General features: G+C 50.4%; 6 protein-coding genes across 6 annotated transcripts; 4 read left to right on the top strand and 2 right to left on the bottom strand.

Annotated features, from left to right (window-relative positions):
- Positions 1 to 1,384: 1,384 nt before the first annotated feature.
- Positions 1,385 to 1,995, top strand: FSUBG_6691 (uncharacterized protein; the record flags this gene model as incomplete). Its single annotated transcript, XM_036684917.1, has 2 exons — positions 1,385 to 1,645; positions 1,702 to 1,995. 2 exons carry the CDS (start codon positions 1,385 to 1,387, stop codon positions 1,993 to 1,995), a joined length of 555 nt encoding a protein of 184 aa, XP_036537844.1.
- A 2,083-nt stretch (positions 1,996 to 4,078) lies between these two features.
- On the top strand, positions 4,079 to 4,467 carry FSUBG_6690 (mitochondrial carrier pet8; the record flags this gene model as incomplete). Its single annotated transcript, XM_036684916.1, has 2 exons — positions 4,079 to 4,193; positions 4,244 to 4,467. 2 exons carry the CDS (start codon positions 4,079 to 4,081, stop codon positions 4,465 to 4,467), a joined length of 339 nt encoding a protein of 112 aa, XP_036537843.1.
- Positions 4,468 to 5,153: 686 nt separating this feature from the next.
- FSUBG_6689 (PET8) lies at positions 5,154 to 5,996 on the top strand (the record flags this gene model as incomplete). The annotated part of the gene is made up of 1 exon (XM_036684914.1): positions 5,154 to 5,996. One exon carries the CDS (start codon positions 5,154 to 5,156, stop codon positions 5,994 to 5,996), a length of 843 nt encoding a protein of 280 aa, XP_036537842.1.
- A 289-nt stretch (positions 5,997 to 6,285) lies between these two features.
- On the bottom strand, positions 6,286 to 9,661 carry FSUBG_6688 (WD repeat-containing protein; the record flags this gene model as incomplete). Its single annotated transcript, XM_036684913.1, has 4 exons — positions 6,286 to 6,519; positions 6,584 to 8,059; positions 8,105 to 9,425; positions 9,489 to 9,661. 4 exons carry the CDS (start codon positions 9,659 to 9,661, stop codon positions 6,286 to 6,288), a joined length of 3,204 nt encoding a protein of 1,067 aa, XP_036537841.1.
- A 2,878-nt stretch (positions 9,662 to 12,539) lies between these two features.
- On the bottom strand, positions 12,540 to 14,342 carry FSUBG_6687 (ATP-dependent RNA helicase HAS1; the record flags this gene model as incomplete). The annotated part of the gene is made up of 2 exons (XM_036684912.1): positions 12,540 to 13,031; positions 13,083 to 14,342. 2 exons carry the CDS (start codon positions 14,340 to 14,342, stop codon positions 12,540 to 12,542), a joined length of 1,752 nt encoding a protein of 583 aa, XP_036537840.1.
- Positions 14,343 to 15,469: 1,127 nt separating this feature from the next.
- Positions 15,470 to 17,336, top strand: FSUBG_6686 (P element somatic inhibitor; the record flags this gene model as incomplete). Its single annotated transcript, XM_036684911.1, has 4 exons — positions 15,470 to 15,515; positions 15,571 to 16,949; positions 17,004 to 17,172; positions 17,227 to 17,336. 4 exons carry the CDS (start codon positions 15,470 to 15,472, stop codon positions 17,334 to 17,336), a joined length of 1,704 nt encoding a protein of 567 aa, XP_036537839.1.
- Positions 17,337 to 17,367: the final 31 nt, after the last annotated feature.

The following is a 17,367-nucleotide window of genomic DNA, read 5'->3' as shown; positions in this document are numbered from 1 at the left end:
CATCATCACGAAAGCAGTGGATAATAACAATTTCAGCATGTCAACAAACAAACTGGCGCGCAATCCAATCAATTGACAAGATTAGCATGCTGCAGCAGGGCATAGCGCCTAATTACGGCTGCGAGAGCCCTGAAGGGGACGGACAGAAAGGGGCTTTCCTGCGCTAGCACAGGGGAATTGCAGTGGCAGAGTGGGAGAGCACGCGGTCAAGATGGTGCCTGAGACTGAGACTGAGACTGCGTTTGCGTTTGCGTCTGCGTCGTCTGCGTCCCTCTGAGCTCCTCACTGTGCGTGGGTAGAGAGATTCCGTCACTTGGTCACTCACCTGATGAGCAATGCGCACCCCTTGTCCCCAAGACTGAGCTTGACAGAGAAAAGAAGAACGACCAGACGCTAGACCAGCAGGGCTCCAGGGCCTCTCTCACGATCCAAGTTTGGAACCAGCGCCAGGTCCAGCAGGGACAAAGCTGAGAGAGCAAAAAGTCACTTGACAAAGGCTGGAATGGAGAGCCCCGAGAGGGCCGACGGCGATTTGACACTGGGCTTGGGTCGTGTGTGGATGCAATAGCCTCCACCCAGGCTGGATAGACGCTGGGTTTCGGATACCGCCAGGTGTGCAGGTGAACCTAGAATAGGACAAGTAGCGTGAACTCAGCCCCTTAGCAGATTGGTGTGCTGTCTAGCTCTTGGAACACGCTGGTTGTACTGTGTATGTCTCTCTTTCGAAACTGTGCTGTCCCCAAACATCCCTACCCGAATAGACAGGGATGGCCTAACAGCATGCCACCGAGATTACACTGTGACACACGCTATCCCTTCACTACGCCAATCATGACCAAGTGGCAAAGACTTCCTGGCCACCGTCTGCGGAGCGTGATTTGCCAGGATTGGGTCTCACCCTCATCTCCTGGTTCGGCAGGCGCTTCATGTGGAGTAAAGTATGGGCACTGTGGATACTAGCGGGCTCACAGTGCTCACAGTGTCCCAAACCAACAGACTCACATCGCCCGCCGTCCCCGGTGTAAGGTATCCTGCGTCCTGCATCTGCCTGTCCACTTTCCATTTTCCATTTATTTTACTTATCATAGCCCGTCACCTTCCCACTCCCATTCCGCCCCTCGCCTCGCTTCGCTATCCATTCTCCCACAATTCAACTCTCTTCCTAAATCTACATCAACCAACAACCTCACTCTACTCTACTCTCCTCTACAACTAAACCGTTACTACACTTCTCCAGTAAATTTTCTTCGACTTTTTGGATTTTTGTCTACCGCCACTACCTAAATCAACGACTCTCAAACACTCTCAATTTCTTGTTTGTGTTGACTCGCTCCAATTAATCCCGCACCAACTCCGGCACGCACACACAACCGCGACTCACATCATGTCTGCATACTACCATTACAACGCCCACCCAGCGCACCCCGCCCCCGTGTCGCACAACCACCATGGTGGCCGAAATCGCAGAGCTCCCCGTCTTTCTGTGTCCCAACAAGCTCAACGCCAGTTCCGTGGTGTCCGCAGCATGAAGGAGCTTAACGAGACTGCTTCCCTCTCAGCCTTCCGAACCAAGTTCGAGACTAGTCGATCCTTTGACCTTGAAGATGACATGGAGTTCTGTCCTGGTCTGTTGACCGAGACTGACGTGAGTTATCCCGTCGCTGTGTATGTCAGCGCATCAATCTGACCTGTTGTTCGCAGTTGGTCTCCATCTCAAGCGCATCTGAGCGTTCCTCATTAGCCAGCAACTCACCCGATTCTTCTCCCACGCAACACCCCAACACCGTTGCTCCTGGCTTCTCTCTCAACTCAACATCTCCCGCCTTTATTCCTCCTGCCTACCAGCAACAGCCCAGCATGAAGCTTCATCAGCCCTCCGCTACTCGCGGCCGCAATGCCATTCCCATCATCAACCCCGCTACTGGCATTACCATGTCGAGCCCTCCTCAGTCAGTGTCGCCTGGCAGGATGCAACAGTCGATGCGTCGGTGGTAAGCCGCACCAGGTCGCTACTCATGTACTCACATGGGTCGACCAATGTGTCGTATCACCGGCGATGCACCTTGAACTGTAAATGCTACCGTTCGTTCTTGGCAGCTGTTCATCTTGGCGGGCATATTGACCTATCGAGACTTGATCTTGGCATCATCTTATCAACTGGGCTGGTTTCCTCTTAAGCTTTGGAGGCCAATCGCTTGATGCGATCGGCCCCACTGTTGGCGACAACAACTTCGACAACCATCATTTTCCCCTTCCCCCTGTATAAACATCCCCTAATCGACATACCTCTTGTTTCACCGACAAGTTTATGAGGATAATACTGGCACAGCATGATAAAGAACGATACCATTTTCGGCTTGGTTACTTTGTTATTTTTGCAACAAATCAAATACCTAGGGTTGGGTGTCCGCCTCGCAAGATGGGGCTACAAGACACGAACGGGCGTTTTCTGCATTTTAAGACGACATTGCACAGGTGTTGGGCGGCACAATAATCGGATTTTCTCGGCATCAACTGTTTTCATTTTACGTGGGAGGCATGGGTTGGCCATTCCATTCGTACCAAAATGTCTTCTCTCATCGTGGTCATGGGTTATGAAGTCAATAAGAGAAAAAGAACAACATAGAAGGGAGTGCTTTTCGCAAGCGGGGTCTTTATCGGTGTTATTTGATCGGTCGCATCTTGGAAATATCTTTGGGCGGTGGTCAGGATCGAGACGAACGGTGTTTTTGCGACAACTGATATCCCTTTACGGGACGGAAATCTGGGAAATTACGGGGAGTTGGTCGAATTTTTGGTGTAGTCCCGCTGCTGCAATGAACGGGAACGAAAAGGTTCACCCTTGCCCATTCTTTTCTTTGTATCATCTTGGGACGGCCTATATATTTGTCCTCTTTTTGTTTTCTTGTTCATGGGTTAGGCCTGAGCGCCATAGCCGGTGCTGGGTTGCCTAGTGTTTTTGGGACCGGAGTAGCTTTATACTTTGGAGCGTTGTTTGGTTTGCCCAAGTCCTGGTTGGACGGGCTTCTTTTACAATATTTTGTCTCGCCTCGGCAAGCATCTGGAGTGTTCAGGGGGCCTGGGATACATGTCATGATCAGATTCAAAGAGATTTGTTTTGGGATTTGGGAGGCCCTCGAGCCTGGTTTTGCAATGCAGCGGTAGACTGCATGTGTGGCTATTGTTAACTGGGTATCGGCGCTGTCTGGTTGCGACAACGCGGCTTCAGCGCTGCGAGACGAGAATATACGAAAGTTCAAATAATGTATGTTTCAATTTTGACTGTGACATGATGTGGCTTGAAATGAGTGATGACAGTGTGACGATGAGTTCGATGTGTGATGATGCAGGTACGACATGAGCGATTTGTTGAATGGTGGTTGGCACTAGTGGGTGAACATTGATTTGCCAATTGCCATTGCTTGAAGTGAGCATCGATTTCTCGATATGCATTTGTGACTTATGCTCCTTTGAAAGTCCTGCTTGTAATGCTTCTTAGATGTCAAGGTCAGCTCACATCTCATAGCTGTAGCTGTAGCTGTAGCTGTACGGAGCGGAGTAGCTGTAGGCTCAGTAACCCCACATCATATAAACTCCGCGGCGATAGCTATGTACATACCTTACTGAGTCCGTGCAGCGTCTCATTATCAACCACAGCGACGCAATTGGGCGAGGTCTCCTTGAAAAACCATGGCATTTGCATTGGATCCTCGGTAAAGAAAGAGAAAATTAAACAGCTCCATTGCCTAAATCGGGGTAGCATGGGCTTGGGTGGGGAATGAACGCATGCCGTCTTCATTTCAAGGAGTAAAGGAAGGAGAAAGAGAGATTCTTCAGAAAGTGATGATGCTCGTGACGTCACGTTCCCGCAAATGGTCAACAACCTTACTTACCTTAGGTACCTTACCTTACCTTACCCGAGCAGAACAGTACATAATAAGGCACGCTTGTGAATTGATCTCCTCTCTTGCAGCTGTTTCTCTCTTCTCTCTTCCTCTTTCATCTCTATATCCAATCCTTCACAGCTGTCTCTCCATTTCTTCCGCACGAATTATTACATAACCTTCGTGTCAACAAGATGATGTCAGCTCGATCCATGATGGCCCTGCGCACTGCGCACACCAGCAAGATCATCCTCGGACGAGGTTTCTTTACTACATCGACACGTCTCGGTCTCAAGGAATCATCCACCCGTAAGTTTGAGTCTCCCACAGTCCAATTGAACGCGTCTAACACGCCCCAGAAACCGACGTCGACTACGAGAAGCACAAGCAAGACTCCCTCAGGAAGCAGAAAGAGGGCACCGGCCACTGGAAGCCAGAGCTCGCCTCAGACAGCGAGGAGGCCGTCAAGGCAGACAGGTCGGACATTGATCCTGCCAAGGACATCAAGAACCTCCAAGAGCGAACCAAGAAGGCTGCTGAGGAGACTCACAAGGCTGGTACCAGCACACGGGATAACATGTAAGAACTATTATGAATTGGCGGTTTGTTCAATTGGTTCGGGAGTTATGGTATTGCCAGATAGACTGGAATGTCTCTGCAAAATAGTTATTAATGAAAACTACCCATGATGATGCCTTTTGAGTTCTGGTCGGTGCATGTGTATTTGTCCCAACCTCCTCTTTTGCAGGTATCATCCAATCTGCTATAGATCAACATCTCCTTGCTTTTACATGCGAAGGTGTGTTCCCAACTCGGACATTGTGTATTCCTGTCGGCGACCAAAGCTTGCATGTCTTGTGTGACGTTGTATAACCCGACTTGGGAACAAAACTGTCGTGCTCACCTCCACAACAAAAAGGCATTCAAACTGACACATAAATAACTCATCTGCCATAGCCTGCCCCCAATTGACCAATTCTTGTGCATCTAATTCCTCTCAAGAGGAAGTTATCTCCCTGTGAAGTGTTTATATATCATCAAGTGCTGCATTTCAGGGTAAGCTCCATGCCCCTCTAAAGCTCCCCTTATCGATAAGCCACAAGTTCAAGCTCCTCCATTTTATTACTTCGCCGGTCTCGGTCGGTCCAAACCTCCGAGGCTTCTAATATCTCTCTTTTCCTCCTCGGGCCTCGTCCAGCCCATTGATTCTCCCTAGGACGCGCTCTCTACCATTCTATACAACAAGGACTCTGGCCTGCCTTCAAAATCATGTCTGCAAATCCTCCGACCTTCCAATCCGCCCTCCTCGCAGGTGCCCTCGCTGGTACAACCGTCGATCTCTCTCTCTTCCCTCTCGATACACTCAAGACCCGTCTTCAGTCCTCGGCCGGTTTCTTTCCCTCAGGCGGCTTCAGCGGTATTTATCGTGGTATAGGTTCTGCGCTTGTCGGTTCTGCTCCGGGTGCTGCGTTCTTCTTCTGCACATACGAGGGCGTGAAGGGTTTCCTGGCTGAGAAGGATAATACTTCTGCGCCAGGATGGAAGGCTCCCCTTACACATATGGCAGCTGCCAGCGCAGGTGAGGTAGCAGCTTGCGCCGTTCGTGTGCCGACCGAGGTTGTCAAGCAGCGCGCGCAGGCGGGTCATCACGGTGGTTCTTCAGCTGCTGCTCTGCGGGCCATCCTGTCGCGGTACTCGAGCCATGGATTTGTTCCAATGTGGAGAGAGCTCTACCGCGGTTGGGGAATCACAGTCTTTCGCGAGGTGCCATTTACTGTGATTCAGTTCCCGCTGTGGGAGGCTATGAAGTCCTGGGGACGACGCCGCCGTGGTGGTCGCGAGGTCACTGGTGCTGAGAGTGCGCTTTATGGAAGCATGGCTGGTGGATTATCTGCGGCACTGACGACGCCGCTTGATGTCCTCAAAACGAGAGTTATGCTATCGAAGGAGAGTGTTTCAGTATCGGAAATATTTGGTCGGATATTGCGCGAGGAGGGCAGCAGAGCTTTCTTTGCTGGTGTAGCACCACGAGTTACATGGATTTCTATTGGAGGCGCGATTTTCCTGGGAAGCTATCAATGGGCCATTAACACCATGAACGGTGTTGTATAGTAATGGGAAGCGATGTAGAAAATCAACAAAACGGGCGGAATTGTACAATGTAAAACATGGAGCAAGGAGTCAAAAGACGGGCGTTCCGAGAGAAATAGAGAGAGGCTTAACTTCTCACAAATGGTATGTACGCCTTGACGGCATCTGACCTATGTACAAATCTATATACGATAAATGAAACCGCTGGTGACAAAAGTCCACTCTTCTGGCACATGATAACAAACAACGGATTGAAGAGTCTCGTCATCTCATCGTCTCATTCAATGTGTAAACCAGGAGCTGTCTTGACTTAGCTGGCCTGGGCTTGGGCTTGAGGCTGAGGAGGAACTTGTCCGTTAGTATTTGCCTCTTCAGCTGCAGCGCCGTCTTGAGTTTCTTCGGGCTCAGCAGGCTTAGGCTCTGGAGGCGGAGGGAATGGTCGAATCTCCTTTTTGCCATTGGCCTTGTAATGAAGGACAATATCGTTACCCCCCTTCCACAGATGAGTCCGGAGAGTGGCCAGTGTCGTGGCAGGAGAGAGCAACTGTATAAATGTTAGCAAGTGTAATTGCCCGTGGTCGTACACGAGTTAAATCAGAGATAATTACCTGTTCGTTGCAGTACAGTTCTAAATACTCCTCTGGCTTCATAGGGCTCTCCTCGGGCTCCTCAAGTGGAGGCTCTATCCTTTCGGCAACATACGAGAGGATCTTCTTGACTCGAAGCATACGGTTAGCATTGAGCCTGTTGTTTCCATCGGCTGAAGCAATAGCCGGGAGAGTGTCGTCCATCGGATACAAGACGAATGAAACCTTTACAGGCTCTTTGAAGGGGAGTGTGTTTTGAAGAAGAACATCACCCAGCCACATGGGGGCCTTCTGTTCGATAATATCTGCATCCTTGCCAACGTCCTGGACAGTGCCCTGGTACAAGTTGGCGCTGCCACCTGTGGTCTCCTCTTGAATAACCACCTTAGTTCCTGGCGGGAGCTTCAGAACGGGTGTATCACTAGGTAAACTGGGTACCACTCGCGACTCGACCGGCTTGTCAGGGCTGTCGGCCAGTTGCCGCTCGTATTCCTGGTGGATCTTCTGAATCGTACCAAAGAAACTGTCATCAACCTCCTTCTCTTTTTCGTGAACAGATGAAGACTCGGACTCTTCTGTCTTCTCCTCCACGATCGCAGGCTTCTCTGTGGTGGCCTGTGATGCTGACCTTGAAAGCTTCTTGGTGCCAAAAGTCATCCTAAACTTCTTCTTGCCAAATGGTGTGCTTGGGGACTTTGCACTGTCCGCCTTGTCCTTGTCCTTATCTTTATCCTTCTCTTTGTCACCATCTATAGACTTCTTGGAGTCCGCCTCGTTCTGTGTGGGGGTTGACACCATGCTTGCTGCCTTGACTGCCGATTCGAGCAGCTGCAGGGGGCTTGTGAAGTAGTCTTCTTTCTCCGTCGAAGGGCGGCTGACATGCGAGGTTCTCTTTTCTATAGGAGTCATTGGACTTGTGGCCGCGTTTTCAGGAACATCAGGCAAGCTATTTGGGCCTGACATAATGCTTGGGCCAGGTGTTGCCAAACCAATGCCTAGACCTGGAGTATTGGGATAGAGATTGGGCTTTGGAGTAACCTGGTCTGCATTATCCCAGTCCGGGATGGCTGACTTTGGTAATGATATCGATAATGGAGCAGCTTCAGTAGTTCCTCCACTGGCAATCTGCCTCGCCTCAAGACCCTCATTGAGTTTCTGACGGTGTGCCTCATCTCTTCTGATCTCCTCATCGATGAGATCGGCAAAGAGATACCGAAGGATCCATTTCCCAAGACTGACTGGAAGAGGGTTAGCTGCGTCCTTGCAGTCGTCAAAAGCAGACTTACTTCTCTGGTCCTCTCGAAACTCTATGCTATCCGGCAAATCTAGCTCGTCTGCATATACTTCAGCATCGAAACAATTGAAGGGCTCTAGAACCACAGTAAGATTTCCCGAGCTGAGATCGATAGAGCACCAAGGGGCCACGGCCTCAACAGTGTTGACGAGATGCTCCACATCCTCCAAATGCTGTTTGCCAAAGCTTTTAATGGGTTTGCACTGAAAAGGTCAGCTGTATCCATGCTCAGAACATGTCAGACAAACCTGGATCAAATCCCATAGTAATACGTCGCCAGCTGTGTCTGACGTCAACACACGTCTCCGATCATTGAGTAGCCTATGTTTGAGCAATCCGAATTGTCCCTCAATCGTTTCCTCAGCCACTGCATGGATGGGTTTGATTTCAGGCTCCGAAGAATCTATAATGGCTTCGGACCCCTTCCGTGCCGTAGCATCCGTGATAGTTGTAGAATCGGGATCTGGACCAGATCGCGCAGGGAAGGAAGCAGCTGCAGATATACGCAAGATGGACTCAGCTGGGATCTCCTTCTTTGTAGTTCCGTTAGTAGTAGCCGGAGGAGAACTCTCGCGGGGTCTGCTAGAAGCATTGGATGTAGCTCTGTGGTGTCGAACAGACTCCGGAAGCTGGATGTTGTTGCCCGTGTCAACATCTTCCCATCGATTGATTGATGACCTATTGGTTGCTGTCCAGATGTGACCTCCAGCTGCGACAACCTTGCCCACTCCTATATGCTCATGCGCCACAGCTAGACTCAGGCCATCGTCCATATCCTCAAGGCTACCACGCACATCTGTCTTGGCGACCAACCCCGAGCGATCAGAACTGTAGAATACACCCAGGCTCGGGTCATCTGAGAACAGTGACCAAACACTCTCGTCGTGCATGGAGAAGGTGTACATACATCGACCGTTCTTGATGCTCCACATTTTGACCGTTTTGTCGGCACTGGCACTCAAAATCGTGTCGCCAGCATCGTCTATAAGAATAGCGCGGATATTGTCGACATGACCAACAAGCTTTGAAACCTTGTCACCAGTTCGGGGATCGTACAAGCGCACCGTCTTCTCAGGACCACCACTCGCCATGATATTTCTCCCCACACGAAGAGCATAGACAGAACCTTTCTCTGCAATTTCTTCACCCTGCACGTCAATCTCGAGTGTTTTACCAGCGCCATTGAGATCCCATAAGCATATTTTGCGGTCTAGACCACCAGACGCGACCCAGTTTGCGCCCATATTTGGCGGTGGGGTTGTAACACATTTGACATAATCAGCATGTTCGCCTATCGTCTCGGTGCGGTTTTTGTCCTCTTCGGAATACGGTCGCCAGACTTTTACAGTAAGGTCAGATGAGCCAGATACGAGGGCAGTATTGTTTTGGGCGAGGGCAATGTCGTTGATCCAGTGCATATGGGCATGGGTCTGGGCGCGAAACTTGGTCGTGTGCTTCGGCTTCTTGTCTTCGGAATTGGCAGGTGTCGGGTCAATAACATCGCTGCGGCCTTTGAGGTCGAGGTTCAGATCCCAAGCGCATACTATGCCATCTCGGCCACCTGAGTATCTGAGGAAGGTGATGTTAGAGCTACACGGATCGGACCGAAGATGTCGGTGTGGAAGGGCTCACAGAATCGCATTGTCGTTGTCGACGGCGAGGCCATTGACACCTAGACGATGGCCGCCTTCAGATGATTTGGCATTTTCGAGGACTATAACTGTGTTAGCAACTGTGTCGAAGCTGAGCGCATACAAGAGAGCATAGTCCAACGAGCAGGGTTGTTGGGGATGAAGCCTCACCATAACTGATTCTCTGGCGTGCCTTCTTAGCCATGACTTGAATAGCTAAGTACCAACTTAGCTTACTGAAACATGCGCAAGTAACGGGAAGACAGGTAGCACAAGCAACGGGAAGGCGCAGAAAGATGCGAACACGAGGAGAAGTGGAAAGAAGTAGTATTAGGTAGGTACCTTAGTCTGCGGTCTGAATTGAGTACCTAAGGCAAGGTAGGATGGGTCTGTCTTAATGCTGTGTTGTGTGTAGGTAGGTAGTGGTAGTTGGAAGATGGTAGGTCGTGATGATTGCGGAATGCGGGATGGGGAAGCTTGAAAGTGGAGGTGCCCCGACCTCATGGCAAGTGTGTACGTACCTTGGGTATTTATTTAGCTGGCGACGGGCATGACGCCGAGTAAACAATGCGACGGACGGGTTCAACGGTGGATCAGATGGGCCTTTCCTTGTTTAATCGACGAATACATACAGTAGTTATCCCTGGGGTGTAGTTCCTGCTGGAGGGGATTGGGATTGGGGGTTGGTGTTGGGGCCGATGAACCGCTACCTAGTTAGAGCAAAGGATTGACAGCTTCGCTGAGTCTGCTTGCTGTAGGTCCTTGTGAGCCCGCTCTAGATTCTCGACTTGGAAGCTGGAGAACTGACGGACCCTGTAAACTGCGCCCCTGTATCCCTGTCGTCCACTCAAATACCCGGGCTCTCAAGCCGTCAACGGCGGGGCTTGACTGCACATCCGCCATGGGCTGCCCACCTCAAGCCCAGGGCAATTCTTAATTGACAGCCATCCAATCCAGTTCAGTTCCATCCCGTTTCTGTGAGCCCACTTGCCAGTTTTGACAGTGACTCTGGACGTCAGTCTCGTATGTAATATCTGTTTAACTTAGTTGCATGATCTGTGCCAGTATTCAATTCAAATATTTGTTTTTTAAAAAAGAAAGTCAATTGAGCCTAATGTCTCAGACCTTGCGCAATCTGTCGTCCACTCATTACCCACCCAAGGACATGACTACATGAACAACCTCATAGAAACATGCTAGAATACCTTCATAATGCAATATGTAGAATTCCCCTGGTCGTAAAGAGTAAATCCAAAATCCCCATAAACTCCAAGTAACTGATTTTCCAAGAAAATAGCCTCTCCATACTCCAGGCTCCAAATTCAAACCCGTTTTGTGCCGCAATATCCAACCGTTTTCTCTCGATCCTCCCTCCCTCCCTTCATTGGCAAACGCAGCAGCCAACAGAGCACCATCGAGATGACTTGTATCGGCCGGGCTTGTTTTCACACTGCGCGCATTCGTCGTCAACTTTGGTGATATCTTCTTTTCTCCCTGGACAATCCTCTCTATAACATCTTGTGTTGCCACGCAGAACACGATGTCCGCACTTGTGCTCGATTAACGTCTTGGTACACATTTTATGTTCTTCGGTTGAGATTTTGTCTCTTCTCTGGGATGCTGTTGAGTTTCGTGGTGAATTGTTTAGTTCTGTAATGTTGAGAGTTGGATGAGATGGTATGTCGGACTCGAGATCATGCCAGGCTTCTGCCTTTTGTTGCTCTTCAAATCCAATGAAAGAGGGATAAATTGTGAGTCAATCGCAGAGGACAACTGTTGTTTAAATGCGCCAGATTGTTGCGAGGGTGGTTACGCCGTCAGGTCAGCTTCCGTTCAGCTTCGGCTCAGCTCCGTTAGTTCGACTTAGAGTCAGTCAACGTTTATTAAGGTTGTGTGAGATTTTGACAAGCAAACAGAAATTGGGACACACGAATAGGTAAGGTAGTTATGTGATGTCTAGGTAAGGCAAGGTAGTTAAAGAAGAATGGAAGCAACTGAGCCTCAACAGCTTAAAAGGACATGACGCGGACTCAGTCCCCAAAGGGAGAAGGGAATGAAGCTCGTGACGCGGCTTTGACCAATGGCGGCGGCGTGGGTGTGGTAGATGCTGCACTTGGAGCATGCCGAGACCCCCCAGTTCCGGTTCAATACGAGGTCTAACTATTTGTTTGGGGCCGAGACTCAGACTAGACGGGTAAAGCAAACAACGTTAAATCGTATGAGGCATTTCACTTCTGGCCTGGTGTTGGACCGTTGGTGGGCAATGCTACACTTGATGGCTTGATTAAGCACCTTGAAAACTCAAAGACCTCGCTGCAACGTCCCTGAATGACATTGTCGATCGATCCTCGGTCCGCGGGTTCCTGAATATCCGTCATCCTATTAAACACAGCCAGTTTCATTGGTGAATCAAATTGCCCTCGGCATATATCTGACGAGAGCATTGTAAGAGATGGCAGAACAATTGGAAAGGCTTCAGCACCGAAAAACAGATGGATTCCCATCCGGCCTTTCCGCCTCCAACTGGTATCAGTTCGGAGCCCGTTTGATCCCTGCTAAATCAAGATTGAAAGCTCTATGGAATCTACAGCTGATAATCTGGGCTCGACTGTGAGATGCTACTCGATTCGTCACCACTTCATGGGGGTGCCTGTCTGTAAGACATGGCTTGGAAGCAAAGTTGACATGACCAAGAATTACACAATCTCTACTGAGATGCAAGGGGAGGCGACAAAACCTGGGATCTCTTTTCTAAGTGTCAAAAATCTACTGGTAAACCCAGCATAATTTAGGCTAGGTTTACGGAGTAGTAGACCTTGGATTAAATAATTTTGGCACCTTGGTTTAATGTCACAAGTTTTCTTGCGCCTCAGGGAATGTCTCAAGATTCACCTGGCAAAAGATTGGAAACAAAAAGGTCTGTCTATGATCCTGCCGTAGCTTGGTACCATCATTACATTTTGCAAAACCTAACGCCGTGCTGAAGGCCTCCCATATACACCGACAGTCAATTTGACTGACCACTACTTCTTCTATCACTTCCCGTACCGTTCTACCTGGTGAACTTGTTACCCTGGCCCTGTCGTGGCTGACTACCGTATGCTCTGCGTCCCTGATGCTTCTTGTCCCTACTCATGCTAGCACCGAGGGTGATATCAACACGCGGTGGTACTGTGAAGCCAAAGCTTTTGGCGACCTTGGCCAGATCGAGCTTATTGATATCAAAAACACTGCGCAGCGAGTGAGAGGCGTAGGCGTGAAGATAGCTGCGGTAACCATCCTTGGCACTCTTGTTCAAGTAGTAGTTTGAACTGATGAGCTTCTCGAGTTGAGACTGAATGTTGATGATCTTGGGGAAGTCATACTCTACGACGGGAACACGGGCGGCCTTGAGGTGCGACAAAAAGCCAACCTCGTTAGGCTGAAGGATCAGAAGAGATCGTCCTTTGCTGTTACTGCCTCGCGCAGTTCGACCGACGCGGTGAATGTAGTCGCGGGGGTCATCCGGAGGATCGAATTGGACAATCCAGTCAACGGAAGGAATCTATTACAGGTTAGTAAATTGTCCATGGAGTAATTCAGATTTGATACATACATCGAGACCACGAGCGGCAACGTCAGTGCAGATCAGAGTGCCCTGCTTGGCATTACAGAACTCGAAAAAGGTGTTAGTTCGCTTCTGCTGCTTCTGTTTGCCGTGGAGATCAAGAACAGGAATATCGATATAGTTGAGGAGTTCGGCATGGTATTTCACACAAGCACAACTACTGAAGAAGACAATGATCTTCTTCTTGAGGTTACGCTTGAGGAATGAGAAGAGAAGATTGAATCGCTTCTCGGCATCGCAGATAACATAACCCTGCTCCAGGCCCTCCACAGTGCTGTATTGCTTCTCTTCATCGACGTTGATGTACAGAGGACCAGGACGTAGCGAGATACGGGCAAGATCCTCAACCTTGGTTGTTTGGGTAGCAGAGAAAAGCATTGTCTGTCGGTCCTCCTTAGGGAGGATCTTGATAATCTGTCGCATTTCATCCTCGAAACCAATTTCGAGAATTCGATCCGCCTCATCGATAACAAGGGACTTCAGGTTCTTGAAAACGAAAGGTGTGTTTTGCAGATGGTCGAGCAGACGACCAGGGGTGGCAATGAGCAGGTTAACGCCCTTGGCGAGCTTGTCGGCCTCAGCGCGACGGTTTGCGCCTCCGATGACAATACCATAAGTTTGTGAGTGGTGAGCCATGAGTTCACGGGCAACACCAAAGATCTGGAGAGCCAGCTCGCGGGTTGGGGAAACAACAATGACACCAGTACCATTGCGAGGTTTGAATCGCAGAGAGCTCAACATCTCAATGACGGGAATAAGGAAGGCTAGAGTCTTTCCAGAACCAGTCTTGGCAGCACCAAGAACATCGCGACCAGCCAGCGAGGGAGGAATACCTCTCCTCTGGATCTCAGTCATCTTGGTGAACTTCATCTCATTGATGGCCTTCATGGTCTTCTCGGAAAGATTCAGCTCCGCGAAGGATTGCGACTCAGCTCCAGCAACTGGAGGTAATGTGAGGTTTCCGCCATCGGGCAGATCTGTGTTGTCCTCGGTATCCTCCTCTTCATTTTCGTCTCCGGACTTGGAGTCTTCAGCATGCTCATCTGCCTCGTCGCTCTCGTCTCCGTCCTCCTCCAGAGCCTCCTCCTCGTTGGAAGAATCGTCTTCGGGCTCTTCGCGGGGCTCGGGTTCGGCGCGCTTGACTTTCTTTGATTTCTTTTCGGGAACGATAACAGACTTCTTCTCCTTTGAAGACTTGACGCCATTGGCGTCCTTGAACTTGCGTTTCTTGCTGCCGGCGAAATCCATCTTGTTTGCGCGTATGGTTGATATTCTGTATAACCGATCGTCTCGCAGCAACTGAATCGAGAACTTTTTTTCAGCGATAAGAAAAGTCTTGGAGCGATAAGCGGTGACTTGTTTTTCCGATCACTCCATCAGACAAGCAGTTTAATGTGCGTGCAGTAACCCCCGCTGTGGATTCAGCGGCAAATGTTGTTGCAAGCTTGCCTTTCTAGGACTAGTTCCAGGTCTGATGACTTCGATTTGTACAATTGGGTCACAATGGAAACTGAAATTGATCGAGGTACAGATGCACAGAGCAAGATCATATATAAGTTTGCAAGTTGCGCCTCGAGCCCTAACAATGAAAGCTTATATGCCTTATGCCTGGTGCCTGGCGAATAAAGCTTGAGTCCTACTGTAAAAGAGTTTGACATTGAGGGCTGGGCTGCGCACCGAATCGAGGATACAGACAGTAAATGTAGATGGGGTAGTAGAAAAATATTGCTTGCCAAGAGCAGACGACACAAATACAGAACAAAGCCTAGAGGGAATGTCACTTAAGTTCCCAACGAGGTTTAGCCTTAAGTCACGCTACACTGCAGGTACTACCTAGAGCCCGAGCAGGTACTGCCCTGTAGGTAAAGTACCTACTTTGCTTTAGTAGTGGAGGTCCGAACCTTCGCGCTTGGGTCATCCACTCTTGTATGAACCTGATTCTTCCAAATCAGATTCCTTTCTCCCTCTTCATCTCATCTGCGCTTTCGAGACATCGCCCCTATCGCTGCCCGCGACAATATTAACTACACCCACTGCGATCACATCAGCTTTGATACGCGACCCGAGACATAAATTGGCGATCTGTCAACATCCCCGAAGCCTTTGTATTCGGTCATCGCAACAAGACTCGATCTCATCCTGACTTCAGATTGTGACCGGAGGCTCCGTCAAGTCTTTGCGATACCGACTTTCGAAACTCGTCGCATTTGTTCGTCGCGACTAGGAATCATCACCCAAAAGACAATTCAATCCCAAATTACTCATAATTTCATCGAGCTATTCACTATTCACTGTTCCCTTGTTCATCCCCTCGACGAAAAACTAGCTCCTTGCTCGTGCTGGCTCCTGTTCAGCTCCACTAGCAGCGCAGCACAATGGCAAATCCTCAACCTGATATTCAGAGTATCCTGGCCGCACTCGGTATGTCAGAACAACTCATTTTGCATAATCTGCGCTTACTGACTTGTTCACACAGCGTCGCAGCGGCCGACAGGGACCCCAACCCAGACACCACCCGGCGCTCCCAACCAGGCATACCCTCCCCCGCCTGCGTCGGCGCAACCTGCGGCCACATACCAGCCGCCCCCTCCAAACTCCAGCAGCTATGGCGCACCTGGCTACAATGGCCTCCCCGCCCCATCATCCAGCGGAAACCTCGACCTGAGCTCGATTCGACCTGTCAACTCAGGAACTTTGAGTATTGCTGACGCGATTGCTCAAGCCAAGGCTTACGCCGCCGAAAAGGGCGTGACATCCTACGATCGACCCCTTGTCTATGCCTCCGAATCACGAGGACCTGATCGGGGATACAACCGCTCAAGGTCACGATCACCCGTTCGCGATGAGTTCCGCGATGGTGTGAATCCGTACAGAGATGAGCGACGTGGCGGCGACAGAGGTTCGCATGGCCGGGGCTATGGTCGAGATCGTTCTTATTCGCCAGGCCCTCGTGGTCGGAACTTCTCCCCTCGGGGAAACAATGGACGCGAGAGGTCTCCCTTGAGAGGAGGTGACGACAACTCGGAGACCATTGAGATCGATTCAAGCCTTGTAGGCCTCATCATCGGTAGACAAGGAGAGAATCTTAGACGCATAGAGTCTGAATCCAACTGCCGAGTCCAGTTTCTGGCCGCTACCGACGGGGGTCCGCATAGGCTGTGCAAGATCTCTGGGCCCCGGCACCGTCGTGCTGAAGTGAAGGATGCCATTAACCGTATTATTGACGATAGCGGAATGGGCGCCCTCAACCGCCCCGAAAAGCCTCGCGACCCCAACAAGGGCGGTGCTGCGGCTCTACGCGAAGGGGAGGACCACATGCAGATCATGGTTCCTGATAGGACTGTTGGTTTGATCATTGGACGTGGAGGTGAAACTATCCGTGACCTTCAAGAGCGATCCGGCTGCCATATCAACATCGTTGGCGAATCTAAGAGTGTAAACGGATTACGGCCTGTGAATCTCATCGGCACGCGCGAAGCTGCCGCCCGCGCTAAGGATTTTATCATGGAGATTGTCGACAGTGACAGTCGAGGTGACGCGCCGCCGCCTGTGAAAAGGTTGGGAGGTGGAGGAGCAGCTCCTGGAAGTCGTCATGATGGTTCTCAGAGGGATGCGGGAGGTTCTGGTGGCCCCGACAAGATCAATGATGCTGTATATGTGCCTTCAGATGCGGTAGGTATGATCATAGGAAAGGGCGGCGAGACGATCCGGGAGATGCAGAACACCACCGGATGCAAGATCAACGTTGCTCAATCTTCTGGTCCCGGCGAGACTCAGAGGGAGATTGCCCTGATCGGTTCGCGAGATAGTATCGCGCGAGCTAAGCTTGCCATTGACGAGAAGGTGGATGCAGTGGTGAGTGTCATTCCAACACCAAGACCTTAATTTACGCAGCTAACATGAGAACAGCGCCAGAAAGGCAGTGGCCCCCGTGGTGGTGGTGGTGGTGGTAGTGGCAGTGGCCGTGGACATCAAGATCATGACAGGCCCAGCTACTCTCAAGCGCAAGGCTCTAGTGTCCCTACTAATCAGCCCCCCCAACCAACTGCAGCTGATGGATCCGATCCCTACGCCCAATGTAAGTCTTGATATGCTGTGCCCTTGTGCCCTTGCTGAATGCTAATCAAAATAGATGGTGGTTACCAAAACTACCTCGCGCTGTGGTATCAATCCTTGATGTACCAACAACAGCAAGGCGGGCAAGGTGCCCCCCCTTCTGGTGCTCCTGCACCCGGAGCATAAGTGATGTCTGCCTGCTTGCTCGTGCTTGGGT

The sequence above is a fragment of the Fusarium subglutinans genome (assembly GCF_013396075.1).
Source record: "Fusarium subglutinans strain NRRL 66333 chromosome Unknown NRRL66333_c0000073, whole genome shotgun sequence".
NCBI lineage: Eukaryota > Fungi > Ascomycota > Sordariomycetes > Hypocreales > Nectriaceae > Fusarium > Fusarium subglutinans.
The sequence above is the reverse complement of the archived record's forward strand: the minus strand, read 5'-3'. Positions and strand labels throughout refer to the sequence as shown.